Source organism: Oryctolagus cuniculus, chromosome 5 (assembly GCF_964237555.1).
Source record: "Oryctolagus cuniculus chromosome 5, mOryCun1.1, whole genome shotgun sequence".
Lineage (NCBI taxonomy): Eukaryota > Metazoa > Chordata > Mammalia > Lagomorpha > Leporidae > Oryctolagus > Oryctolagus cuniculus.
In genome coordinates, this window is record NC_091436.1 from 167688585 (window position 1) to 167716006 (window position 27422).

The 27422-nt window shown below is 46.5% G+C and overlaps 1 protein-coding gene and 1 long non-coding RNA gene across 4 annotated transcripts in view; one reads left to right on the top strand and one right to left on the bottom strand.

The window, feature by feature from the left end:
* Positions 1-23612, bottom strand: part of LOC127493224 (uncharacterized) — a 62512-nt gene extending 38900 nt beyond the window's left edge. The window contains exons 1-2 of one of the 3 annotated variants that reach the window (XR_011388858.1): positions 22089-23612; positions 11386-11998 (exon numbers count right to left, since the gene is read on the bottom strand). This is a non-coding gene — a long non-coding RNA (uncharacterized lncRNA). The remainder of the gene's footprint in view (positions 1-11385; positions 11999-22088) is intronic. The other 2 variants (XR_011388856.1, XR_007923342.2) reach the window with 2 other exon arrangements.
* A 77-nt stretch (positions 23613-23689) lies between these two features.
* Positions 23690-27422, top strand: part of GMDS (GDP-mannose 4,6-dehydratase) — a 629429-nt gene continuing 625696 nt past the window's right edge. The window contains exon 1 of the mRNA XM_051855925.2: positions 23690-23916. Within this exon, the coding sequence (XP_051711885.1) occupies positions 23815-23916 (102 nt within the window). The 5' untranslated portion in view covers positions 23690-23814. The remainder of the gene's footprint in view (positions 23917-27422) is intronic.

Sequence of the window (27422 nt, forward strand, 5' to 3'; positions counted from 1 at the left end):
TGCAAAAATCCTCAATAAAATTCTCGCCAATAGAATGCAACAACACATCAGAACGATCATCCACCCAGACCAAGTGGGATTTATCCCTGGTATGCAGGGATGGTTTAATGTGCGCAAGACAATCAATGTGATACACCACATTAACAGACTGCAGAAGAAAAACCATATGATTATCTCAATAGATGCCGAGAAAGCATTTGATAAAATACAACACCCGTTCATGATGAAAACTCTAAGCAAACTGGGTTTGGAAGGAACATTCCTCAATACAATCAAAGCAATCTATGAAAAACCCACAGCCAACATCCTATTGAATGGGGAAAAGTTGGAAGCATTTCCACTGAGATCTGGGACCAGACAGGGATGTCCACTCTCACCACTGCTATTCAATATAGTTCTGGAGGTTCTAGCCAGAGCTATTAGGCAAGAAAAAGAAATTAAAGGGATACAAATTGGGAAGGAAGAACTCAAACTATCCCTCTTTGCAGATGACATGATTCTTTATTTAGGGGACCCAAAGAACTCTACTAAGAGACTATTGGAATTGGTAGAGTTGGAAACATACCAGGGGATTCCAATTCAATCCCATCAAGGTGGCATGTGCCAATGCCATCTCACTACTCCAAGTGATCAATTTCAGTTCACAATTGATCATAATGAAAGGACTAAGAGTCAAAGGGAGCACATAAACAAGTCTAGTATCTGCTAACACCAACCGATAGAATAAATAAAGGGGAGAGTGATCCAACATGGGAAGTGAGATACTCAGCAGACTCATAGAATGGCGGATGTCCTAAATAGCACTCTGGCCTCAGAATCAGCCCTAAAGGCACTCGGATCTGGCTGAAAAGCCCATGAGAGTATTTCAGGCATGGAAAGCCAAGACACTCTGGCAAAAAGATCTCTGTGAGTGAGATCCCAGTGGAAAGAACAGGTCTTCAAAGAGGGAGGTGCCTTCCTCTGAAGGGAGGAGAGAACCTCCACTTTGACTATGACCGTGTCTAAACAAGATAAGAGTCGGAGAACTCAAGGGGCTTCCATAGCCTTGGAAACTCATAACTGGTGCATAGGGAGATTACTGATGCCATAGACAGGAGTGTCAATTGGTAAAGTCAACAACAGGAGTCACTGTGCACTTACTCCTCATGTAGGATCTCTGTCCTTAACGTGCTGTACACTGAGGCTTAATGCTATAACGAGTACTCAAACAGTATATTTCACTTTGTGTTTCTATGGGGGTACAAACGACTGAAATCTTTACTTAATGTACACTAAACTGATCTTCTGTAAAAAAAAAAAAAGAAATTATCAATTCCCAACTTGACTCTCACTGAGATTAAACATGACAATAGGTCTGATCTGATTTCATCATCATTTAAAAAAAATCATCTATTATTTTTCACTTTATGTTTCTGTGTGGGAGCAAACTGTTGAAATCCTTACTTAATGTACACTAAGCTGATCTTCTGTATATTAAGATAATCGAAAATGAATCTTGATGTGAATGGAAGGTGAGAGGGAGTGGGAAAGGAAAGGGTTACGGGTGGGAGGGACGGTATGGGGGGAAGCCATTGTAATCCATAAGTCGTACTTTGGAAATTTATATTCATTAAATAAAAGTTAAAAAAAAAGCTACAAACTTCCTTCCCTCCCTCCTCCCTCCCTCCCTTCTCCCTCTCTCCCTCCCTCCCTCCTCCCTCCCTCCTTCCTTCCTTTTTAACATTTATTTATTTATTTGAAAGGCAGAATTAGGTAGTGTGAGAGAGAGGAGAGAAATCTATCTGCTGCTTTCCCAGGCACATTAGCAGGGAGCTGAATTGGAAGTGGAGCAGCCAGAATTCAAACCGGTGCCCGTATGGGATGCTGGCACCGCAGGCGGCAGCTTCACCCACTATACCACAGAGCAGGGACCCCGCCCTTTTAAAAAAGGAGATTTAGTATTTATTTGAAAGGGAGCAGCAATAAAGAGGGAGAAACAGACACAGAGAGATCTTTCATCTGCTGGTACTTTCTAAATAGCTACACCAGCCAGGCTGAAGCCAGGAACCAGGAATTGCATCTGGGTTTCCCATGCCATTGGCAGAAACCCAAGTACTTAGGCATCTTCTGCAGTCCTTCCCAGGCACATTAGCAGGAATATTCTTTTGGAAGCACAGTAGCCAAGACTCAAACCAGCACTCTGATCTGGAATGCCAGCATCACAAGCAGCAGTCGAACCCACTGGGCCACAACACCAGCCCCCACAACTTTTTATCTGACTTCCTTCCTCACTCTTTCAGCCTCCCACATGTCCAGGGGATAGCACTAGATGAGAGAAAGATAGTGGGAATCACACATATGATTCTTATTACCACTGGATAGTAAACAGAAAGTGGTAAAATTGTTTATAATGTACTTTAATTCACCATATCCAAAATATTATCATTTGAATATGTAACTTGAATTAGTTTGGGCTGCCACAACAGATTACAGTTACCTGAGTGGCTTGAAAAACAAACATTTATTTCTCACAGTTCTGGAGGGTAGAGGTCTGAGTTCAGAATGCCATTCTGATTGGTCTTGCTAAGGGACCTCTCCTTCCATGGTGGGAAGAGGGCCAGAGAACAGTCTGGGGTCTCTTTTATGAGGGTAATTCAAAAAGTTTGTGGAAAACTGGGGACCAACATTTGGGGCAGCAGTTAAGTCATAGCTGGGGATGTCCATATCCTATTTCAGAGTGCCTGGTTCAAGTCTCAGCCCCTCTGTTTCTGATCCAACTTAATGTGGATCCTGGTTAATGTGGACCCTGGGTGATAGCAGATAATGAATGGCTCAGGTACTTGGGTCCCAGCCACCCACATAGGAGACCTGAATAGTTCCTGGTTCCTGGCTTCAACCTGGCCTAACCCTGGCTATTGTGGGTATTTAGGGAGTGAACCAGTAAATGGAAGATCTCTCTGTGTCTTTCAATTTGGAATTAAAATATATATTTGATTTGGTGTCAAAATTTTTGGAAACCCATACATAATTTTTTATAATATATATTTTCTGTGAACTTGGAAGACTTCCTGTATGCATGAATTTCAAACACTTTTGGTATCAAAATAAACTTATTTTAATTTTCTTTTCTACAAGCATTTTGAAGCATCCATAAAGGCACTAATTCTATTCAAGAGGGATTCCACCCTCCTGGCCTAGTCATCTGCCCAAGATCAAAGGCCCTAATCCTTAATCCCTGCACATTGGGGGTTACAGTTTTTTCTTTCTTTTTAAAAAATATTTATTTATTTATTCATTTGAAAGGCAGAGTTACAGGGAGAGAGAAAGAGAGAGAGAGAGAGAGAGAGAGAGAGAGAGATCTTCCATTTGCTGGGTCACTCTCCAAATGGCTGCAATGTCTGGAGCTGAGCCTATCTGAAGCCAGGAGCCAGGAGCTTCTTTTAGGTCTCCCACATGAGTGCAGAGCCATCTTCTGCTGTTTCCCAGGTGCATTAGTAGGGAGCTAGATTGGGAATGAAGCAGCTGGGACTTGAACTGGCACCCATATGAGGTGCTGGAGGTGCAGGTGGTGGCTTAACCTGCAAAGCCGTGGCACCCACCCCAGGATTCAGGATTTCAACATATGAATCTGGGGGAGGGACATAAACAATATGTCTACAACATAATCAATATAGATATTACTAACGAAATGTTTTTATTTTATATTTAGTCCTCAGACTCAGTGTGTGTTTAACACTTAATAGCACATCTCAATTCACATGAGCCACATTCGGGGTCTGGGAGTTCTAATCGTGGTCCACAGCCCACCACGGGCAGCATTACCTAGAACCTTGTTGGAAATACACAATCTTGGGGCCGGTGTTGTGGTGCAGCACGTTAAGCTGCTGCTTGCAACACACCAGCATCCCATATAGGAGCACCAAGTTAGGTCCCGGCTGCTCCACTTCCAGTCCAGCTCCCTGCTAATCCACCTGGGAAAGCAGAGGAAGATGCCACCATGTATGAGGCCCAGAGAGAGTTCCAGGTTCCAGGCTTTAGGCCTGGCCATTGTGGAATTTGGAGTCTGAATCAGTTTCTCTTTCCTTCTCTCTCTCTCTCTCTCTCTCTCTCTCTCATTCTGTCATTCTATCTTTCAAATAAAAATAAATCTTCACACACACACACACACACACACACGTGCACGCACACACACACACAATGTCAGATGTCATTCAAGACCTACTGGATCAGATTCTGTGGTTTTAACAAGACCCCCAGGTGACATGGCTGCACATTAAAGTTCGAGAAGCTCTGGTCTGAAAAACACAGTCAGCTCTAAATCCCACGTATCTTCCACCTTTTCCCGAGCATCCCTTTTCCTGGTTGGTCTTTCTGAAACTTAGCTTTCTCTGGTGGTGCTGCTCTTCCCTGCTGTGCCCTCACTCCAGGAGCCTAAAAGCAGACGTCCTTTTTGCACCCACGGCTGCTCTTCCTCCGGCCTCTCAAGGCTCTCACGGCTTCGACTCTCAAGTCAGCTGAATACCCACCATCTCATTTGCTCTCTGTTGCTGCCCTTACCTGGCCTTCCAGTCACTGCTGCTCCTTCCTGGCTCTCCATCATTCCATGAATTGCCAACTTCAGCATCCAATGACCCATCCAACGTCCTTATTGTCTACTCAGCACTTGCAACACCAGTATCTCATTGCGGAGCACTGACAAATCCTAGCTGCCCATCTTCTGATCCAGCTCCCTGCTAATATGCCTAGAAAAGCAGTGGATGATGGCCCAAGTATTGGGTCCCTGCCAACCACATGGGAGTCCCAGATGGACTTCCTGGCTCCTGGTTTCAGCCTGGCCAGCCTTGGCTGTTGTGGTCATTTTGGGAGTGAACCAGCAGATGGAAGATCTCTGTCTCTCCCTCCATCTCTCTCTCTTTCTTGTGCTGCCTTTGCCTTTTAAATAAATATATACATTTTTTAAAAGATGTATATCTATTTATTTATTTTTAAAGATTTATTTATTTGAAAGGCAGAGTTACAGAGAGGCAGAGGGGGGGGAGTCTTCCATCCAATGGTTCACTTCTTAAATGGCTATAACAGCCGGAGCTGGGCCAATCTGAAGCCAGGAGCCAGGAGCTTCCTCCGGGTCTCCTACATGGGTGTAGGGGCCCAAATGCTTGGGCCATCTTCCACTGCTTTCCTAGGCCATAGCAGAGAGCTGGATCAGAAGTGGAACACCTGGGACCCAAACCAGCGCCCATATGGGATGCTGGCATTGCAGGCGGCAGCTTTACTCACTACACCACAGTACTGCCCCCAAAAGATGTATATATTTGGACAGAGTTGCAGAGAGAGAGAGAGAGAAATCTTCCACCTGCTGGTCCACTCCTCAGGTGTCCACAACAGCCAGTGAAGGGCCAGCGGAAAGTTAGGAGTGAGGGTCTCCTATGTGGGTGGCAGGGACCAGGGACACAAACACTTGGGTCATCATCCACTGCTTTCCCAGGCCATTACCAGGGACCTGGATCAGAAGCTGAGGAACTGGGACATTAACTGGTGCCTGAATGTAGTTCTGGTGTCATAGGTAACAGATTTACCTGCTACACCACAATGCCAGCCCCAACAACTAAATCTTTAAAAACACATACAAACGAAAGGAACTGTTGGGTCTAGCAATGTCTCTTGACCCAGCTTTCAGGATTGCAATAAGTTCACACCCAATGAATTCTGTATCTTACAGGTATTCCAAGGAATAACAAGGGTTTCACTCTAAGGTTCATTATGATAGTTATAGTTAAGGCTAATTCACTAAACCATATTGTATTTTTCTTCACTAATTTTTAACTTACCTCTCATTCCTGGAAGGTTGGTAACAGAATGGGTCATTTCATTTCACCCTTTAACATTTTTTCATGATATGATTTTTTTTTATCACCACCTAAGTCAGAATGTCACAGGGTTTTCAATTCTGCAATCTGTGATAAGTGTGGAACTGGAGCCAGAGTAGGCACTTGGAGTGCTAACCTGTCCATTTCCTCTTTGCCTCTAATCCCTCCAGAAGGGCGTAGTCTCACTTCTTGCTGAACGCCTGGAAAGACCCATACTGTATTCCCTTGGGAGCCTACTCAACCAGCAAGGCCAGCGCAGGGGAGGGACAAGCACCTTCTCGCCAGCCTTCACCTTCTTTAAATGGACTACAAGTTACATCGGTGTGAGACAGATTAACAAGAGAAAAATATGTTAATCATGTGCATACACACAGGAGTCCCACATAGATATGAGACTTACCGAGGGCCAGATGATCGGAGCTTATAGAGTATCCCAAGCTATACAGACAGGAAAGGGGGTTGAGGGCTTCTCGGGGTCGGTGGTGGAACACATAATGGAGGGTGGGGAGAGAAAAAAAAATGTTATGTTGAATGAAAGTGACTTTTCGATGCAGATAAGAGTCTCCTAGGTGAGAGTGTTCTGTGGAAGTAGCTTTCTTCCTGGTCAGCAAGCTCACTAATGAAAAGTTTCCTTTATGGATGGAAATTTCTCTCTACAGAAGGACAACTGTTCAGAGCCAGTCCTGTGTCCACAGTTTCGCAAATTAACAGCTCAAAATAATCAATATGCCAATAAGGTATATTTTTGGGGTGGTGTGTGTGTGTGTGTGTGTATTCAGGTCTCCCACAGTCATATTTTAGGGTGATGCATCCTGACCGTCAACATCATCAGTATTAACAACTAGGTATCACAATGCATGGAACGCAGTAGGAACTTTTAAAGACTGGCTGAGTGAAAGTTAAATAAGTAAAATATTCTATCAAAATTTAAGTTTGTCTCTTTTGTCTTTCTTGGACTTCTGCAAAAAGAAACCTGCTCAGCATTTTGCCTACAGCCCTGAAATGAAGAGAAAACTAAAGAGGACTCCTCTTCCCTCAACTCAATGATTTTTTTAAAATAAGTTTTAATAGGAGCACTTGGTTTAGTTCTTTATTTTTGCAGTCATTTTGGTGACTAGTCTCTGCATTTTATGCAGGCAGGAGTGAGGACAATAAGCTGAAAAAGCCTTCCAGGAATACGGAGCGGGGACGAAAGAGCATTCTTGACCTTGAATGTCATAATCCAAATGGATTAATTTTTAAGCTACCTCCATAAAACAGAACGACTAGTTAGAAGAGCGGCATTATCTGTTTCTCGTCAAGACCCACTAGGTAAGTATTTACTGAATATCTGCAGTGTGTGCTGGGTGTGTTCAAAAAGTCCAATGCCAGTCCTGAGGAGCTGGTAAAGCCAACGGTGGCCTCCTTTCTCCACAGCCTGAATTTAGATCTGTTTTGGTTTAGCATAACCTAAGAAGGCTTTCCCAGGAAACACCAATTTCTAGCATTTACATTGCCTTGGAGCTTTGAATCAGGAGGTAGAAAAAGGCAGTTAGAGAGGTGTGAAATTTTTTAACTGAGTAAGAGTTTCCATTCACTTTGAATTTTCTCTTTCCGTTTTTTGCTTTTTCATGGTTTTTTTTTCCCCTTTCCTTTTCTCTAAATACCATCAAAGGTTTATACTGAATTCTAAAGAGGTTCCTATACACTTTGCAAATATAAATGGAATTCCCAGCCTGGCAGAGTGGGATGCACGCTACTGTGAGTAAATCCTGTAGAATGCCTGCCCTTTACTTTCTCACTGCCCTTTCTGTGAATTGTTTCCAGGGGTTTTGAAAATGACAGGCAGGAGCTTTTGAAAAGTTGCAATACCCTTTCTTAGACGACACTTTTTTTTTTTTTTTTTTGACAGGCAGAGTGGACAGTGAGAGAGAGAGACAGAGAGAAAGGTCTTCCTTTGCCGTTGGTTAGACGACACTTTTTTTTTTTTTTTTTTTTTTTTGACAGGCAGAGAGGACAGTGAGAGAGAGAGACAGAGAGAAAGGTCTTCCTTTGCCATTGGTTCACCCTCCAATGGCCGCCGCAGCCGGCGCACTGCGCTGATCCGATGGCAGGAGCCAGGAGCCAGGTGCTTTTCCTGGTCTCCCATGGGGTGCAGGGCCCAAGCACCTGGGCCATCCTCCACTGCACTCCCTGGCCACAGCAGAGGGCTGGCCTGGAAGAGGGGCAACCAGGAAAGAATCCGGCGCCCCGACCGGGACTAGAACCCGGTGTGCCGGCGCCGCTAGGCGGAGGATTAGCCTATTGAGCCGCGGCGCCGGCCAAGACGACACATTTTAAAGCACACATTTTTCATATTTTCGATGAGACTCCTCTTCATTTAATGTTATTCACTCAGCACTACTAGTTTTTGAAATCCTGTGGTTTAAAAATGGATAGCTTTCTCCTGCAGACGAGTTTCATGGGTTTTCTCAGGATTGACTTGTGTGACATAAACGAAGCATTAAGGGAAAGTTTCAGAAACATTGTTGGTTGGGAATGTCAACAAACACGAGTGATATTTGGTCCACTCTATGTCTTGGATGATTTAAAGTTATGCTAATAAAAACCAAAAACAGGGGTCAGCATTGCGGTGTAGTGGGTTGAGCTGCCTCCTGCAATGCCGACAATCCTAGATGAGCTACAGTTTGAGTCCTGGCTGCTCCACTTCCGATCTAGCTCCCTGCTAATGCATCTGGAGTGTGCTTGGGTCCCTGCACTGCGTGGGAGACCTGGATGCAGCTCCTGGCTCCTGGCTTTGGCCTGGCCCAGCTCTGGCCTTTGCAGACATTTGGGGAGTGCACCAGTGGATGGAAGACCTCTCTCTGTCTCTCTCTTCCTCCTACGCTACTCTGTACTCTGCCCTGCAAATAAATAAAATCTTAAAAACTGCTCTAAAAAATAAAGTATATATAAAATATATATACTTCATATAAAGTAAATCTGTGACAAAAGTGGAAAGCCACAGAAAGGAGCACTGATTAGAAGAAAGAACCTTCAGAAAGATTTAAAGATCAAATTATGCCAAAATGCAACAGTGTGAAGAAAAAACAAATGAAGATGTGGGAATATATAATTTGTTTTTTTTTTTATTTTCTAGCAAGAATCAATAGGAAATATAAGAAAAAATAAGTTTCAATTCACAAAGGTAACATAGAAATTACAAAAACTTGGCATAAATCTAAGAAGAAAAATATGACTTTATCAAAAATACTTTGAAGTCTTTAATAAATAACAATTCTATAAATATTAATATTAAATGAGTATTTTATATTAATCTACACATTAAATGTTATTCTTCCTCCAAAGCAACAGAAAAATTTCCCAGAGGAAAAAATTTGACAAGAAGATTCTTATTTTTCTTAGAATAGAAAATGCTAATTTCACATAAATACAAATTTTTTAAGACTTATTTATTTGAATGACACACACACACACAGAGACAGACACAGTGAAAGAGCAATATTTTCCATCTGTTGGTTCATTCTTCAAATTGCTACAGCAGCCAGGGCTAGGTCAGGCTGAAGCCAGGAGCCAGGAACTCCATACTGGTCTCCCACGTGGGTTGCAGGGACTCAAGTACTTGAGCCGTCATCTGCTGTTTGTCCAGGCACATTAGCAGGGAGTTGTATCAGAAGTGGAGTAGCCAGGACTTGAACTGGCCCTTTAATATGGGATGCCGCGTCCTAAGTAGTGGTTTAAACTGCTGTGCTATAAATGAAAAGAAATTTGTAAATGAAGTACCATAGTACAGAAAATGTGACAATTTTTTTAAAAAGCTACTACATTAAAAAGAGTTTCAGGGCCAGCATTGTGGTATAGCAGGTAAAACCAGAGATACCAGCATCCCATATGGATACCAGTTAGAATCCAGACTGCTCCACTTCCAAATTTAAATTAGTGGGGCCAGTGCTGTGGTGTAGTAGGTAAAGCCACCACTTGCAGTGCCGGCATCCCTTGTGGGAGCCGGTTTGAGACTCGGCAGCTCCACTTCTGATCCAACTCTCTGCTATGGCCTGGGAGAGCAGGCCCAAATGCTTGGGCCCCTGCACCCACATGGGAGACCCAGGAGCAGCTCCTGCTTCTGGCTTCAGATCTGGAAGATCTCTCTGTCTCTCTCTCTGCCTCTACCTCTGCTTCTCTGTAACTCTGCCTTTCCAATAAATAAATAAGTAAATCTTTAAAAAATTTCAAATTAGTAAGGAATAAATAAAGAGAATGGTTTGAGATATTTGACTATAAACTTGAGAAAAGACACATTTTATTACATTTTATATAAAAATACAAACACATTAGAAATATAGGGGCAGTTCTATAATCTTGCTATGGCAATATCTTTTTAATTAAATTACTAGAAACAAAGCAACGTGCAGAATGACTTAATGCGAGGAAATATTTGTAACATGATCTCTTCAAAGAGTTTATGGAAAATATATATTTTCAAAAAACTGTGCATGTACTTCAAAAGTTTTTTGTACTAAAATAAACATATTTTCCACAAACTGAAGTTCCCTTGTATAAAATGACAGTGTTAATACTAACCTACATAAAGGGCTTCAACAAATCAAATCTTTTTTAAATATATTTTTAAAGACGTATTTACTTACTTGAAAGGTAGAGTTAGAGTTAGAGTTAGAGGTAGAGTTAGAGAGGGAGAGAGAGAATCTTCCATCTGCTAATTCACTCCCCAAATGGCTATAACAGCTGAGGTTGGTCTGGGCTGAAGCCAGAAGCCTTGAACTCTATCCAGGTCTCCCACGTGGGTACAGGGGTCCAAGCATTCAATCTTCCACTGCCTTCTCGGGCACAATTACAGGGAGCTGGATCAGAAGTGGCACTCATATGGGATGTTGGTGTTACAGGTGGCAACTTAACCCACTGCACTACAAGACTGACCTCTCAACAAATCTTCAAGAAGATAAACAGCCTAAGACGAAAGTGGACAACACATATGACAAGGCAATTTAGAGAAAAAGAAATAGAAATGGTGAGAGAACAATTGGGAGAGATAACCAAAAGCATGCAAATTAGAGCAGCGTGCCACTTTCACCATCTGATTTTAAAGAATTCCAAACTGAACAGCCAGTGCTGGGCATGGCTGGACCATCGTGTAAGTGGAAATGTAAACTGTAACTTCCTTTGCTGAAGGCCACTGACACACCCTGGAGTGCAGTACTTGACATATGGTGGGCAAACAGTAATTATTTGTTAACTTAGCAAAGAATTGCTTTCACGAATGAAAGGAGCATGGACTTTGCTTTTAGACAGAGTTGAGTTTCTTTCCTGGCTCTGACATTTATTTACTGAATAACCTTTAAGCAGTTAACCTAACTTCCAACTCCCTTATCTAGAAAATAGAGATAATTCCTACCATGTAGGATTGTGAGAAATACTGAAAACAATACACGCAGTGTTTCTTTCAACGACAGCCAAACTGTAAGAGCTAATATAGAAAAGACTTTCTTTTAGGCCTCATGATTTCCCTGGCAACCCAAGAGAAGTTCCTTTCCTCAAAACTTACTCCGGTTCTTTTTATGTTCTCCTTCTTCCACATAAAGCCAGCTCCACATGTAAGTGCAGTCTGTCCAGATCTGATCTTGTGCTGCCAATTGAGGGTGATGTTCACGACCACATGAGGGCTTCAATAGACTGGCCTGTCATGCGTTGGATTGAGTCCTCGAAGATGATAGACTTGCCTGTCATGCATTGGATTGAGTCCTCGAAGATGATATGTGTCTAACTCATAACTCTGACACCCATAAATGTAGCCTTATTTGGAAATAAGTTGTTTGTAGATGTAATTAAATTTAAATGAGTGGTGTGGACCCCAAATCCAGTATTCTTATAAAACGAGGGAATTTGCACACAAGCACACACAGGGAGAACATCATGTGACCACAGAGACAGATATTGGGGGGGGTATCTCCAAGCTGGAAGAGGTGAGGAAAGTACTGCCCTCGTGCCCTCGGACAGAACCTGCCCTGCTGACATCTTGATATCAGACTTCCGGTTTCCAGAACTGTGAGAAAATGAATGTCTATTTCAAGTCAGGAGTTTGTGGTATTTCTGTAGCGCTGGGGTCTACTACTCACCACAAAAGGTCATTTGACTCCAATTCTGGGCTTGGTAATGATCTGTAGAAAAGACAGAGACAACATCCAGTTTGGGATAATTATGGGTAAATTCCCTAAATTATATTTTTGGTTCTCTCATACCAAGGTAGGCTTAAACAAGGGAAGAATGTTTGTCTTGGCCAATTTGTGCTGGTATAACATAATACTAATGACTGGGTGACTTATAAAAAACATAAATTTATTTCTCTTGGTTCTAGAGACTGCAAAGTCCAAGGTCAAGATGCCAACAGATCCAGTCCTTGGTCCAAGATGTCCTCATATGGAAAAAGACCTTAAGAGAGACAGCCCACATCCCAAAAGCCTTTTTTATTTAAGTATTAATTCATTCATGAGGGCAGAATTCTTGTTACTTAAACATCTCCTTTTAGGCCACAATCCCTATGCTGTTGCATTGGAGATTAAGATTCTAACATTCAAAGTATAGCAATGTTTGAACGTTACATGAGTAAAAATAACAAACAAAACAACATGCTTGTTCTCTCGGGTTGCTTGGTCTCAGTGAGAATAGTTAAAGGGTAAACTTCCAAACAGAAAGTTCTAAAGACCCAACACTTGCCTTGGCAAGGTGTTAGATGACTGTAGATTCCTAGTGACCATTAAACTTCTTCTGCTATTGAAATGGTCATTTGGCCTAGAGGTTAGGCCACTGGTTGGGATGTCCACATCTCATATCAGAATACCTGGATTCAAGTCTTAGCTCCACTCCCAGTTTTCTGCTAATGTTCTCCCTAGGAGGTGGCAGGTGATGGTTTAAGTAGCTGGGTCCCTTTTACCCATAGGAGACCTAGGCTGAGTTCTCAGTTCCCAACTTCAGTCTGGCTCTACCCTGGCCATTGCAGGCATTTGAAGAGTAAATGAACAGATAGCATTTCTGTCTCTCTCTCTCTGTATCTCAAATACATTTTTTAAAAAGCAAATACATTCTTGCACTATGGCTGTCAGTATTTGGTTGCTTGGAGAGAAGTGTCTATAAGAATGCATTGAGGGGCTGGCACTGTGGCACAGTGGCCTCAGTCTGCCTGCAGCACTGGCATCCCTTATGGGTGCAGGTTCGAGTCCCAGCTGCTCCACTTCTGATCCAGCTTCCTGCTAGTGGTCTGGGAAAGCAGTGTGAGATAGCACAAATGCCTCAGCCCCTGCACCCATGTGGGAGGCCCAGAAGCAACTCCTGGTTCCTGGCTTTGGACTGGCCCAGCTCTGGCCATTGTGGCCATTTGGGGAGTGAACTAGTAGATAGAAGACTTTTCTTTCTGTCTCTCTTTCTTTCTGTAACTCTGCCTCTCAAATAAATAAATAAAATCTTAAAAAAAAAATGAGCCATGCCTTCTAGGTTCATGCTAGAGTCCCCATTCCTTGAAGCTGAGCTAGCCTTGTGACTTGCTTTTGATCAACAGAAAGTGACTGTGTTAGTCCATGTTTCATTGCTATTACCAAATATCAGAGGCAGTCTAACTTATAAAGAAAAGAGGTTTATTTTGGCTTACTGTTCTGGTCCATGATCAAGGGGTCAAATCTCGTGACAGTCTTTTTGGCAGAGTTGCAAGGAAGTAGGGGGCATCACATGGCAAAAGACAAGGAATACCACGTGTGCCTGTCTTCTGGTCTCTTTCTCTTCTTAGAAAACCGCTGGTATTTAATCATGAGAACTCTGCCACGGTGACCTTTTCTAATCCTCTTCACCTCCCAAAGGCTCTATCTCTAAACACCATAATTGTATTAACTTTATACCCTCTTAATACCTCACAGTGAGGATTCAGTTTCAACATGTGAATGCTTCAGGGACACAAACCACATCCAGACCACAGCAGTGACTGAAATTACTGCATGACTTCTGAGTTTAGACCATATGGAGCCATTCAGTTTCCACCTGGGGTTGCTGGAATGCTTATTCCTGTAACAATCCAACTACTTATGAGATTCCCACACTGTGATGGAGTTACAGGAAGATAAAGAAATGCTCATGAGGCACGAGGTACAGCAGTTTGAACACCCCGTGGGATGCCTACGTCCCATGCCTGGGGTTGGGTCTCACCTGGGCTTCTGCTTCTGACCCAGCGTCCTGCTAAGATTCCTGGGAGGCAGCAGATGGTGGCCCAAGTGCTTGGGTTCCTGCCAGTCACATGGGAGACCCAGATGGAGTTCTTGGCTCCTGGTTTTGGCGTGGCCTTGTCCCAGCTGTTGTGGGCATATGGGGGCAAACAAGATTTCTTTTTCTCTGTCACTCTGCCTTTTAAGTAAATAAGTAAATCTTAGAGAGGAGAGAGTAAAATGCCCATTCTTGTCCTTGCTTCCCAGTTAGCCCTTCTAAGACTTGAAAAATGTGGATGAAGATGACATCTTGGACTTCTACTTTTTTAAGATTTGTTTATTTATTTTGAAAGTCAGAGATAGAGAAAAAGAGGGAGAGACAGAGAGATGAGAAATCTTTCATCTACTAGTTCACTCCCTAGATGGCTACAATGGCCAGCACTCGGCCTGGTCAAAGCCAGGAGCTTCATCTGGGTCTCCCACAAGGGTGGCAGGGGCCCAAACACTGGACCCATCTTTTCATGCTTTCCCTAGGCCATTAGTGGAATGTTGGGTCAGAAGTAGAGCAGCTGGGACATGAACTGGTGCCTATATAGGATGCTAGTTTTGCAGCCAGTGGCTTTACCCACTATGCCACAGCACTAACCCCTGTCTTGGACTTCTAGATCAGTCAAACCTGTAAATGATTCCAGCTCCAAGTGTCATAAGATTGCAACAAGAAGCATAATCCCAAAAGACAATGTCCCAACTAACTCAGGCAACTACGATGGATAACAACGATAATGTTTTGTTTAAACCATCAAATGTATAGTATTCAGAGAGAAAATGTGATAGGAAGGACTTAGGGTCAATAATTCCCTAGTGTTTATACCTCCCTGAGATCCCCCCATAACTTGCTTTTAACCAACAGAATATGGCAAAGGCAATGAGATGTTAGTCTCTTCATCAGGTCGCGTTGCATAAGGCCCCCATCTTAACTTATTGGATTGAGATTTTCATCACTGTCTTGAGGAAGTGAGTAGTCATGTTGGTCATAGGATGGAACTGCAAGTAGTCTCTAGGACCCAGGGCAGGCCTCTGAGTATTACCAGAAAGCTAAGGCCTTCAGTCTTATATCCATGACAATGAATTCTGCCACTAAGCTAATGAACTTGGAAGCAGATTTTTCCCATCAGACTCCAGATGAGAATCAACTAAGCTGACATCTTGACTGCAGTGATGCGAGAGCCCAAGCAGAGGGCCCAGTTAAGCTGTGACCAGATTTCTGTGTATTGTTAAGACTGTTAAGTCCGTGGTAATTTGTCATACAGCACAGAAAACTAATGCAAGGGGTGAGTATATTTTGCATGAGGAAGGGATGTGAATTGAGTGGCCCAAGAATGATCTGAGACAGAGAGATTTCAAAGCAGGCCACTATCAGCTCCTTCTCTCTCCGTATATTCACGATGCTCCTCACAACAAGGGATGGAACTTAACGCCTTCTCTTTGAGTTTGGACTGGTCTTACAGTTTCTTGACCAAAAGAATGTGATGAGAGTGATGTGCCAGGACTTCAAAGCTAACCACAAGGAGCCTGGCAGTTTCTTCCTTTGTCTTTTAGAATCCGGCCTACGGTGCAGGCACCCTGGGTTCTAGTCCTGGTTGGGGCACCGGATTCTGTCCCAGTTGTTCCTCTTCCAGTCCAGCTCTCTGCTATGGCCCGGGAAGGCAGTGGAGGATGGCCCAAGTGCTTGGGCCCTGCACCCGCATGGGAGACCAGGAGGAAGCACCTGGCTCCTGGCTTCAGATCGGCACAGAGCACCGGCCGTAGTGGCCATTTTGGGGGTGAACCAACGGAAGGAAAACCTTTCTCTCTGTTTCTGTTTCTCTCTAAATCTGCCTGTCCAAAAAAAAAAAAAAAAAATCGTTACTCTTGGTAGATCTGACACCCTGTACTCATGTAAGCTGTCTACTATGCTGAAAGAACCATATGAGGATGCCAGATGAAGAGAGAGGCTTCAGATGAGTCTAGCCTTCAGCCTTTCCCACCAAGGCATCAGCCTGTGAATGAAGCCTTTTTAGACCATATTAGCCACCACTTGAATATCACCAAGTAACCTCAGTTGATTTTTTTTTTTTAATATGACAGGTAGAGTTATAGACAGAGACAGAGAGAAAGGTCTTTCTTCCGTTGGTTCATTCCCCAAATGGCCGCCACGGCCGGTGCTGCACCGATCTGAAGCCAGGAGCAAAGTGCTTCTTCCTGGTCTCCCATGCAGGTGCAGGGCCCAAGCACGTGGGCCATCCTCCACTGCACTCCCGGGCCACAACAGGGAGCTGGACTGGAAGAGGAGCAACCGGGACTAGAACCCGGTGCCCATATGGGATGCCGGCGCCAACCTCAGTTGATGTTTTGAGGGACAGAAAAGCTGCCCAGCAGAGTCCTGCCTAATAACTGATCCATAGAATATGAGCAATTTGTTATACAGCAATCCAGCAGGATCTGGTTGGATCTCAGCCAGGAAAGGCAGCAAGCCATCAGTACTAAGCTAAGGATACTTCCCATTGGAAGTAGGCAGGAGGGACTCGTAGAATCATTCCACCCATCATTTCTTAGTACCTGGAGTTGAATCAACGGTCTGGCCCAGTCCTTCACTGGCTAGGGGAAAGGAATTATACATGGCTCTACACTCACCAGGATTTGCCACCTCATGCTCATTTCCCTGAACATTTGCTGAATACTCATGCATTGGGAGTCAATGTGTGCTAGGATGACTATTTGCTGTGGCAGTCATTTTTTTCCAGGAGCACAACTGATATTGATTTTGCCACTTTCATCTTTGTTGCTTCCTGGAGGAATGTTTTGTCCTCACCTGTGCTGCTTTTTGATGAGGTTCAAGAAAAGTAGTTTTTGTTTTGTTTTGTTTTAGGGTTTACAGTTTGAGAAGTTGGAACAAATTACTCTAGAGCTGCTTCTGAGGATTATCTAAGGAAACCATCCACATTAATATCGACAGTCTGTCTTCTAACAATTAGGACACAACCCAGGATAGAGACCGGATGCTCTTCAGCACTCTCATGTCCTGGGGGAATTCCCTAAGGCTTACCTCCTAGGAATGGACAGAGGCTCTGTCTTGGTGGGAAGGGGGGAGTCATTTTAAAAAAAAAATCATTAGGATTGGCCAGCGCCGAGGCTCACTAGGCTAATCCTCCGCCTTGCGGCGCTGGCACACCGGGTTCTAGTCCCGGTCGAGGTGCCGGATTCCGTCCCAGTTGCCCCTCTTCCAGGCCAGCTCTCTGCTGTGGCCAGGGAGTGCAGTGGAGGATGGCCCAAGTGCTTGGGCCCTGCACCCCATGGGAGACCAGGAGAAGCACCTGGCTCCTGCCTTCAGCTCAGCGCGGTGCACCGGCCACAGCACGCTGGCCGCGGTGGCCATTGGAGGGTGAACCAATGGCAAAGGAAGACCTTTCTCTCTGTCTCTCTCTCTCACTGTCCACTCTGCCTGTCAAAAAAAATTAAAAAAAAAATCATTAGGATCAACATGCTCTTTACTGTTTCTCTAAGGAGGTCTAGCAAATTCTCCAGTGTATAGGATTCAAGGTGCTTGCCTTTATAATCCTAGCTTCCTTTGTTAGCTGTGCAGATTAGGCCCCTAGCCAAGACCTCTTCTAGGCATCAAAGTACTGGAAGGCATATTGGAAGCCATTACTAGTTCAAGTGGACTCAGCCTGGAACAGTTTGAGATTTATGACAGCATCTTGAATATTTTAAACATGTTAGTACAAAACGGTAAGGTTTCTCTGGCAGTAGATGCTTAGAATTAAAATTGAGACCAATATCTTAACCTTGAGGCAATTCTGACATATTATAAGGATCAGACAAGTAGCCAGGAGCTGGAAAGTTTCCAGCGGCACTCAAGGGTGTTTTATTACCTCATCTAATTTAAAGAACAATGTATTACTTCATCTCTAGCATTTTAAGTTACTGTAGATTCACTTTTATTGAGTAAGGCTTTAAGACATGCCACAAAAGGACTGGTGGGCAGGTATTTGTTCTCAAGTCCTGAGAGGAGAAAGCTGAAAATGGGAGCCAAGGCGGACTCAGAGCTTCACATACTGTTTCCTTCTGGATTTGATGCCACTAATGGAAAAACAATTCTGTGTTCCTTGAGAGGAGACTGTAATTAGACAGTACATCAGTGAGTCCAAAGCTTTGCTACCTGGGTTTGTGTGCATTGAGAAATCAAGATTACTAGAATGGAAAACCTTCCCAATGAATAGTTTTTTTTAGCTTGAAATCATTGGTCCAACAGTTGAAAGTTAAAAATCTAAGGAGCTGGAGACAAAGTGACTTTAAGAACACACACACCCTTCTAGAGATAGAAGTAACTGTGGGATCCAGGGCTCAGACTTATTTGTTATATTCCAATTTGTTTGTTATATATTGTTATAGTACCTGAAGGCAGACAGCTGATAAAAAATTAAATGAATGAAGATGTGAGGGAATTAAATGTATTCAGTTATGTTGACTACATAATCACATCATCCAAAGATTTGTCGTGTGTATTCCAAAGTTGAGGAGATAGATTCCATTCTGTTTCTAAAACCCCGTTGCTTCTGTTATGCATTCTAGGGAAACAGATTCATGAAATGTAATTCTATTCCAATGGAAAAACAGGGATGTCAGTTCCTTTGTACCCAACTGAGTTGGAATTTTACAAGGTTTTATTTAAAGATCCAGTGCTTCTATCCTGATTATTTCCTCAACTGGAAAATTGATATAAATCCTGAAGTGAAGGGAAGCTAAAAAGGAGGTGGCCTCTATTTCCCTGTTTGTAGTCTGTTGTGCCAGCCTCTCTCTCTCAACCCTAACGCAGTCCTGTGACCATCTTCTTGGCCTTTAAACTTGAGTTAAGAGTACTGAATCTGAAGTGTGAATCTTGTCCGTATAATCAGGTCAGCATCACCAGTTTCATGGATAAGAGAGCCAATTGGGAAGGCAGAAGGCCAAGGTTTAGAGCTGGACATGGAAATCAGTATAGAAATTTCAAGCAGACATGGATTTATCACAGAAAATTACGTTACAAATCCTTGCAAGAAAACACTTCGGCAGTTTTTAAAGAAAACTAAACATGCAATCACCTAGGACCTAGAAACTACACTCTTTGGCAAAAATAAAACTTAGGTTCGCACACAAAAATGTACACGAATGCTCACGGCAGTTTACTCGCCACAGCCCCAGACTGGAAATAGCCCCCATACGCTTTGGTAAGTGAATGGTTGAACAAACTACGGTACATCCACACCACAGAATACCACTCAACAATAGAAATGAAAGAACTACCAGTACACAGAAGTTGGCTGACTCTCCAGGAGACTTAACCTGAGTGGAAAAAGTCAGTCCCCAACGGCTGCAAAATAATTCTTTTTATGGAAACAGAGGATAGACTGGTGATTTCCAGGGGTTAGGAATGGGGAGGGAGAGGAGTGATAAGGTTATAAAGAACAATATGAGGGGTTGGCACTGTGGTACAGTAGGTTAATCCTCTGCCTGCAGTGCCAGCATCCCATAGGGGTGCTGTTTCTAGTCCTGGCTGCTCCTCTTCTGATCCAGCTCTCTGCTATGGCCTGGGAAAGCAGTAGAAGATGGCCCAAGTGCTTGGGCCCCTGCACCCGTGCGGGAGACCTGGAAGAAGCTACTGGCTCCTGGTTCCAGACTGGCTCAGCTCTAGCCATTGTGGCCATTTGGGGGATGAACCAGTGGATGGAAGACCTTTCTCTCTGTCTCTCCCTCTGTCTGTAACTCTACCACTCAAATAATTAAAAAAAAAAAAAAGATGAGACATCTGTATAGTGTTGGATCTATTCCATATCTTGACTGTGGTGGATGTACAAAACTACACATACAACCGTGTAGAAATAAACATACACACATATACACAACTGAGTACAAAAACTGGGGAAATCTGAATATGATTTTATCAATATCAATATCCTGCTTGTGATATTGTGCTAGTTTTTTAAGATGTGACCATGCCACTTGAGTACAAAGATCAATTTAAAAAAAATCTTTACAAGTAGTGTAGGAATTGGAGTCAGAGGGTCACCACTGGCAGCTGATGTCATGGGCATATCACCATAGCTCTAAGTCAGAATTTAGGAAACTACTCCTGCTGCACTGCTGCCTTCCCAATTGGCTCTCTTATCCATGAAATTGGTGATGATGACCTAAATTGGAGTCTTGCTGCCACAAACGCTACTAGTCAGACCAGAAGTAGAAAGATAATTGCTATTTCACTGCCGCCTGCCAGAGTGTGCAAGCATACATCTCATTGGTAGAACTCAGTTCACTTCTAATATGTCAGATGGAAAATGACCTGGGAAATGTGGGTTTTAGCATATGGAAGGCGAGAAGGCCATAGTATCTAGCATAACTAACCACTAGCCATATGATTCTGTGTGAGTTGATTAATCTTTCTGATCCTCAATTTCCAACTCTATAAAATAGGGTTCATTACCATACTTATCCTACAGACTTGACTGAGATATGATACACTGCCTGGAACTCTTACATGCTTAGCTAATCCATGCTAGTCATTGTCATTGTTTTTCCAATTTGAATTATAGCAAAAGATTAGTAAATGTTCCCTACGTGAAAGGCAAAGAAAAGAAAGATAAAAAAGGAAAGGAGATATTTTGGAGGTGAAGGAAGAGTATTGTTCTTCAATACTGGGCATCTACTCAATGGTAAGAAATGAGAAATAAAGATGTGACAAAAGTTGTTCAGCATTAAAGCACTATTTAGTATGGTTGACCTCCATCCGATCAGAAAACTTGGAGCTGGTGGCCTTCCCCTTTGTCTCCATACTTCATATTATGTTAAGTGAATATGAAAACGCTACGAAAGTCATAAAATTATATACTATTATACCCTCAGACTGCAGCTCCTTGAAAAATATTTGTTCTCTATGTGCCCTCAGAAGGAAGCTGAATATGTTTTGGAATTTAGTGATGTTTGAGGGTGAAGGTAGGAATGTCACCAGTTAGCTACAAAATTTATTTGCTTCCTCTAAAACACACTGTGATTTTATTGAATATTATATCCAAGTATGTGTCAGTTAAATGATATACTTGCTGCCATAAAAAAAAAGATGATTTGAAAGGCAGAGTTACAGAGAGAGATCTTCCATCCATTGGTTCACTCCTCACATGGCCTCAACGCCGGGCTGGGCCAGGCCGAGGCTATAAGCCTGGAACACCATCTGTGTTTCCCAGCTAGGTGGCAGGGGCCTTAGCACTTGGGCCATCTCCGCTGCTTTCTAAAACACATTAGCAGGGAGCGAGAGAGAAAACAGAGCAGCTGGGACTCAAAATGACATCCGTATGGGATGCTAGTGTTATAGGCAGCAGCCCGACCCACTACCCCAAAGCGCAGGCCCCTTGTCATCATTTTTCATTGGCTTTTTATCAACTCCTGGAGCATGCTTCTTCAACTTCAGCACTGCTGACATTGTGGCCTAGATGACTGTTGAGGCAGGCTGTCTGGGGCATCGAAGGACACCGGCCCAGAAATATGGCCTCTACTCACTAGATAACAACAGCACACCTCCAGTTGTGACAACCAAAAATGTATCCAGACATTGTCACACGTTCCCTGGGGGGCAAAATCACCCACGTTTAGAAACTACTCTATCAGAGTAAAACACAATGAGGCCATGGGGCTCCCTACCTTCCAGTAGTAGCCTGTAGATTTCCTTCTAGTTCATGTAATCTTAGCGTGCCTCAGACACGGACTTTAAGTTGCCTGAATAACGCTGGGGAAATAGCGACCAACCCCTCTATCGACCTCCCTTTGCCAAACAAGCGAACAAGAAAACCTTATTTTCCTGGTAGCTGTCTGCTCTGGGCTGATCTGTGCCCTTCTCCCCATTCACACGTTGAAGTCAACCTTGGGTAATTAGAGATAGGCGGTCTAAAGATGTAATGAAATCAAAATGAAGTCATTTGAATATAACTAGAGGCCTTAAGAACAGGAAGCTAGGACACAGCACACACAGGGAGGAGGCCTGTAAACACGAAGATACCTGTTTATAGCCAGGGAGAGAGGCCTCAGAGGCACTCAACCCTGCGGACACTTTGATCTTCTCCAGCCCGCGCGCTGTGGAGAAATAAATCTGTTGTTCAAGCCACCTTTTCTGTGGTACTTTGTTGTGGCAGCCCTGGCAGACCAACAAACTGTCTTCAGGGTTTTCCAGAAAGACACCCTTCATTGTTGAACCATCCAGCCATCTCTGACATAAAGATGTTCAGGCCCTAACAACACTGATCATCTTCCCGTGATCTCTTCCACTGTCCTACTTCCATCCAGGACAGGTGAGCTTCCAGGGTCCAGTGCAGTAAGAGCAGGTCTCAAAGCTATGGAGTAAAAGTGGCGTATCTCCTAAAAACAGCACTCTCTTGACAACTGCTTCTTTGAAAATGCTAAAGCACTCATCGACCTCATTAATTTATGAGATATTTACATGAAAAGAATCACAATTTTATAGATAATCTAATAGATTTCAAAGACCTTCCTTGATTTTAGTGAGTTCCTGTGGTGCTTAGGGTCTCTGTACTCATTACTCCAGGGTGGCCTTCCATTGGCAATAGACATCTTTGCTGTCATTCTTACAGGTGAAGCAGGGTGTGAAACCAGAGGCGACCACCTATGCAGCTAGAGTATTCCTGAGGGCTTTTGGGGAACGGGGGATCTTTGATCTTTTTTCCGATTTTCCGATGTCAGATCTGCAGCACGACCTGCCTGTGGGTCACTGCCCCAGTAACTCAGGTCGCGATCTACTGGGAGGTGGAACAGGAGTCTGTCCGGGCAGGCAGAGCGGCGAAGGCCGGTCGGTTCTCTTCCACACACCTGCTGCTCTCCCAGCGCAGCTGCCAAATGTAAGCCAAATTCGGAAGGCACTGGGACGGGCCGCACCTCGCGTTTAAATTACTCTTTGAAATTTGCCACGTCGAGTTTCTGATTCGTGCGGCTCTTTCGACATTCCGCACGCGGCACACGGGTGGGGCCCGGCCTTGGACTAGTGCACTTCAAATGCACTCTCGGCTGGTTCCAGGCCTGAGGGACACGCCAGGGCCAGAGGGCCCGCCCAGGTGTGCAGTCAGTCACTGCCCACAGCCCTGGCCCGCTCCCAGGCCTTGTAACGCAGCCTTCCTTCAAGCAATGCGACCCAGAGCGAGCCACGCCACAGGACTTGGGTATCCAAGGCCCGCGACGCCCGGAGCGGAACGCAGAGCGTGTGGCCAGCTGCGGGTCCCCTCAGCGTCCTCGGGTGACGCTCGCAGGCCCCGGAGGCGGAGGAGGGCGCAGGACGCGCGGCGGGCGTCTGGGCCGCCGGGGGTCCGCCGGGGGTCCGCCGCCTCCTCCCTCGGGCTCGCCTCCTCCCTCGGGCCGCCCTGCCCCGCTGCCCCGCGCCCCGCAGGCCGCAGGCGCCGCCCTTCCCGCGCGCCGGCCGGCGGGGGGCGTGGCGAGGCGGCCGCGGGGGCGGGGCCTGCCGCCGTCACGGCGCCGACCGACGCGGATGACGCGGCGCCCGCCAGGCCGCAGCCGCGCCGCCGGCCGCCGGGCCCGCCTCGGCCCGCCCCCGGCCCGCCCCGCCGGCCTCCCGGGCGCCCCTGTCAGACTGTGGCGGCCGGCGGCGCGGCGCGCTCTCCACGCCGGCAGCTCCGCGAGGCGGCTCGCGCGCGGCACACCCCCACGTCCCGGCCCGCGCGCCCCGCCCTGCGCTCGGCCCCGCGGCCGCCCGCGGCTCCATGGCACACGCGCCGGCTTGCTGCCCCAGCCCGCGGGGCTCGGGGGACGGCGACACGGGCAAGCCCAGGAAGGTGGCGCTCATCACTGGCATCACCGGCCAGGTGAGTGCGCCGGCGGCGGCGAGCCGGGCCTGCTGCCTCCCGGGCACGTGCGGGCGCACGCCGGGGCTCCGGGAACACGCCCCGGGCGTCCCGGAAGGTGTCCGCCGCCGCGGCCGGGCGGAGAGTGCGGCGGGGGGCGATCGCGGCGGCGGCGCCGGTCCTCTTCCGGGCGGGATGCCTGCCTGCGGACGCGGCGCGCACGCCCGGGCGGGACCACCCGCTCGCACCTGTGCGCCGGTGCCCGGAGCCCGGGAGTGCGCCTGGGTGTCGTTCACTGCAGAGCTGTGCCGGAAGGGAGAAGACCGGTTATCAGTGAAACGAATCTGTGGGGTTGTCTTCGTTACGTCAGCGCTGTGTTACTTGCCGGGCTTAGAAAGCGAGGGAGGGGTCTGCCTGGCTGTTTTGGTTCCCCCTCACCAGATTTCCAGATAAAATGGAGAAAAGAGACTAGTGCCGTGGAGTCACCGCCCAAGAAACGTCAGGAAACCGAGCAGAACTCCTCCAGAGGCTTGTGAGGGCATCTGAACACCTGAGATTCAGGGTCACTCATTTTGAGGTGTGTACACGCAGGCTGCTCTCAAAGAGGCCGGGGTTCACTCCAGAGGAGTTCCTTAGAGCCTCAGGTGGAGCTGGCCTGAGCTTTGGCTCCCATGCAGGCCGAGGGGGACAGTCCCCACCAACAGGCAGGCTCCCCATGCTGCAGGCCGAGGGGGACAGTCCCCACCAACAGGCAGGCTCCCCATGCTGCAGGCGGAGGGTGACAGTCCCCACTTGCAACAGGCAGGCTCCCCATGCTGCAGGCGGAGGGTGACAGTCCCCACTTGGAACAGGCAGGCTCCCCATGCTGCAGGCGGAGGGTGACAGTCCCCACTTGCAACAGGCAGGCTCCCCATGCTGCAGGCCGCGGGGGACAGTCCCCACTTGCAACAGGCAGGCTCCCCATGCTGCAGGCCGAGGGGGACAGTCCCCACTTGCAACAGGCAGGCTCCCCATGCTGCAGGCCGAGGGGGACAGTCCCCACTTGCAACAGGCAGGCTCCCCATGCTGCAGGCCGAGGGGGACAGTCCCCACTTGCAACAGGCAGGCTCCCCGTGCTGCAGGCGGAGGGTGAAAGTCCTCACTTGCAACAGGTAGGCTCCCCATGCTGCAGGCCACGGATGACAGTCCCCGCTTGCAACAGGCAGGCTCCCCATGCTGCAGGCCGCGGGGGACAGTCCCCACTTGCAACAGGCAGGCTCCCCATGCTGCAGGCCGAGGGGGACAGTCCCCACTTGCAACCGGCAGGCTCCCCATGCTGCAGGCCGAGGGGGACAGTCCCCACTTGCAACAGGCAGGCTCCCCGTGCTGCAGGCGGAGGGTGACAGTCCCCACTTGGAACAGGTAGGCTCCCCATGCTGCAGGCCACGGATGACAGTCCCCGCTTGCAACCGGCAGGCTCCCCATGCTGCAGGCCGAGGGGGACAGTCCCCACTTGCAACAGGCAGGCTCCCCATGCTGCAGGCAGAGTGTGACAGTCCCCACTTGGAACAGGCAGGCTCCCCATGCTGCAGGCCGCGGGTGACAGTCCCCACTGGCAACAGGCAGGCACCCCATGCTGCAGGCCGCGGGTGACAGTCCTCACTTGCAACAAGTAGGCTCCCCATGCTGCAGGCCGCGGGGGACAGTCCCCACTTGCAACAGGCAGGCTCTCCATGCTGCAGGCCGCGGGTGACAGTCCTCACTTGCAACAGGCAGGCTCCTCATGCTGCAGGCGGAGGGTGACAGTCCCCGCTTGCAACAGGCAGGCTCCCCATGCTGCAGGCAGAGTGTGACAGTCCCCACTTGCAACAGGCAGGCTCCCCATGCAGCAGGCCAAGGGTGACAGTCCCCACTTGCAACAGGCAGGCTCCCCATGCTGCAGGCCGAGGGTGACAGTCCTCACTTGCAACAGGCAGGCTCCCCATGCTGCAGGCCGCGGGTGACAGTCCTCACTTGCAACAGGCAGGCTCCTCATGCTGCAGGCGGAGGGTGACAGTCCCCACTTGGAACAGGCAGGCTCCCCATGCTGCAGGCGGAGGGTGAAAGTCCTCACTTGCAACAGGTAGGCTCTGGATTATCTCCTGGGGGTGGCAAGTGTAGTGCGGAGGCGGAGGTGATAATCACAGCTGCTATATACTGCACTGGCATAGTCCAGTCAGTCGGTTACTGTTAGCTCATTAGTTGTGGCAACAAACTGCCCGAGGGTGTACTTGCATTGTCTCTGCTTTATAGATGTGGAAATGGAAGCATGGCAGTTTGTGTGATGTCAGACAGCTGAAGTGTCCACGTGGGATTGGAACTTCTGTTAAAGTTGCCTAGCCTTGCAGAAGGATAAGTTGTGGGTGGCAGACACAGTCACAGAATATTAGGCACAGTTTCAGCTACTGGAGGCCTGGTCAATTTCTGGTTTTTCATGTCTCTTGGTTTGCCTATGGCAATTGAAATAGGCAAGTGTTTGAAAACTGGAAAGAGGTTGGTAGGGCAAGGATCTCAGATTAAGGAAGAGAACACCTAAATTCAGGCAGTTAACGCAGGTCACGGCAGCCAGCATAGTGGCTTGGTGGGTTAATCATCTTGTGGTGCAGGCATCATCCCATATCAGAGTGCTAGTTTGACTCCCAGCTACTCTGCTTCCAATCTAGCTTCCTGCTAGTACACATGGGAAGGTAGCGGTTGATGGGCTAAGTTTTGGGGCCCCTGCCACCCACATGGGAGACCTAGATGGAGTTCCTGGCTCTTGATTTTGTCCTGACTGAGACCTGGCTGTTGTGGACATTTGGAGAGTAAACCTGCAGATGGAAGATTCTTTGTCTCTTCCTATCTCTGTCACTCTATCTTTCAAATAAATAAATAGATCTTAAAAATAAAAAAAGAAGGCTTAAGGGCCTATATATTGACCTCTCCTTTTTTTCTATTACTAGGAACCTAAGTGCAGACGATTCATTTTTCCTAATTTCTCAGACTGGCTCTGAAACTCACATGTTTACCAAATTTACATAATCTCTTGAAAGCAGATTTTTTTCAGTATCATCAAGAAATCAGTTAAGATGTTGATGGGCTATATTAGTATGGCTTATAATAATTTAAGTATGAGCCACTGCAAGTAAGAAATCTGACCTTATTTAGACCATTAAAAGTGGTCAACTGGTTGGTACTGAGTGGCCAGAAATGTGTGGATGTGGCCTCTTCCTCTACTTTGTCGGTAGACTGTCCAGGGGAATGTTCTGGAAGCATGCTCAGCATACCATCCCCTGACCGTGATGTTTTCTCTCTCCGCTTCATCCCATCTGTAGATACCTGCTATCTCAGTGTTCATAACTTGCTTCCTAGATCTGTCTTCCGTGCCGTGTCCTTGTTTGACGTTACACTGGCTTCTACAATCCCTGCATTCTTGCTGTCACATAAATAGTTGCTGATGGAGCTTGTTCTATGCTTTTTGTTTCTCTCTTAGGACAGTGACTCCCGACCTGGGTATCAAGGGTCTCTGG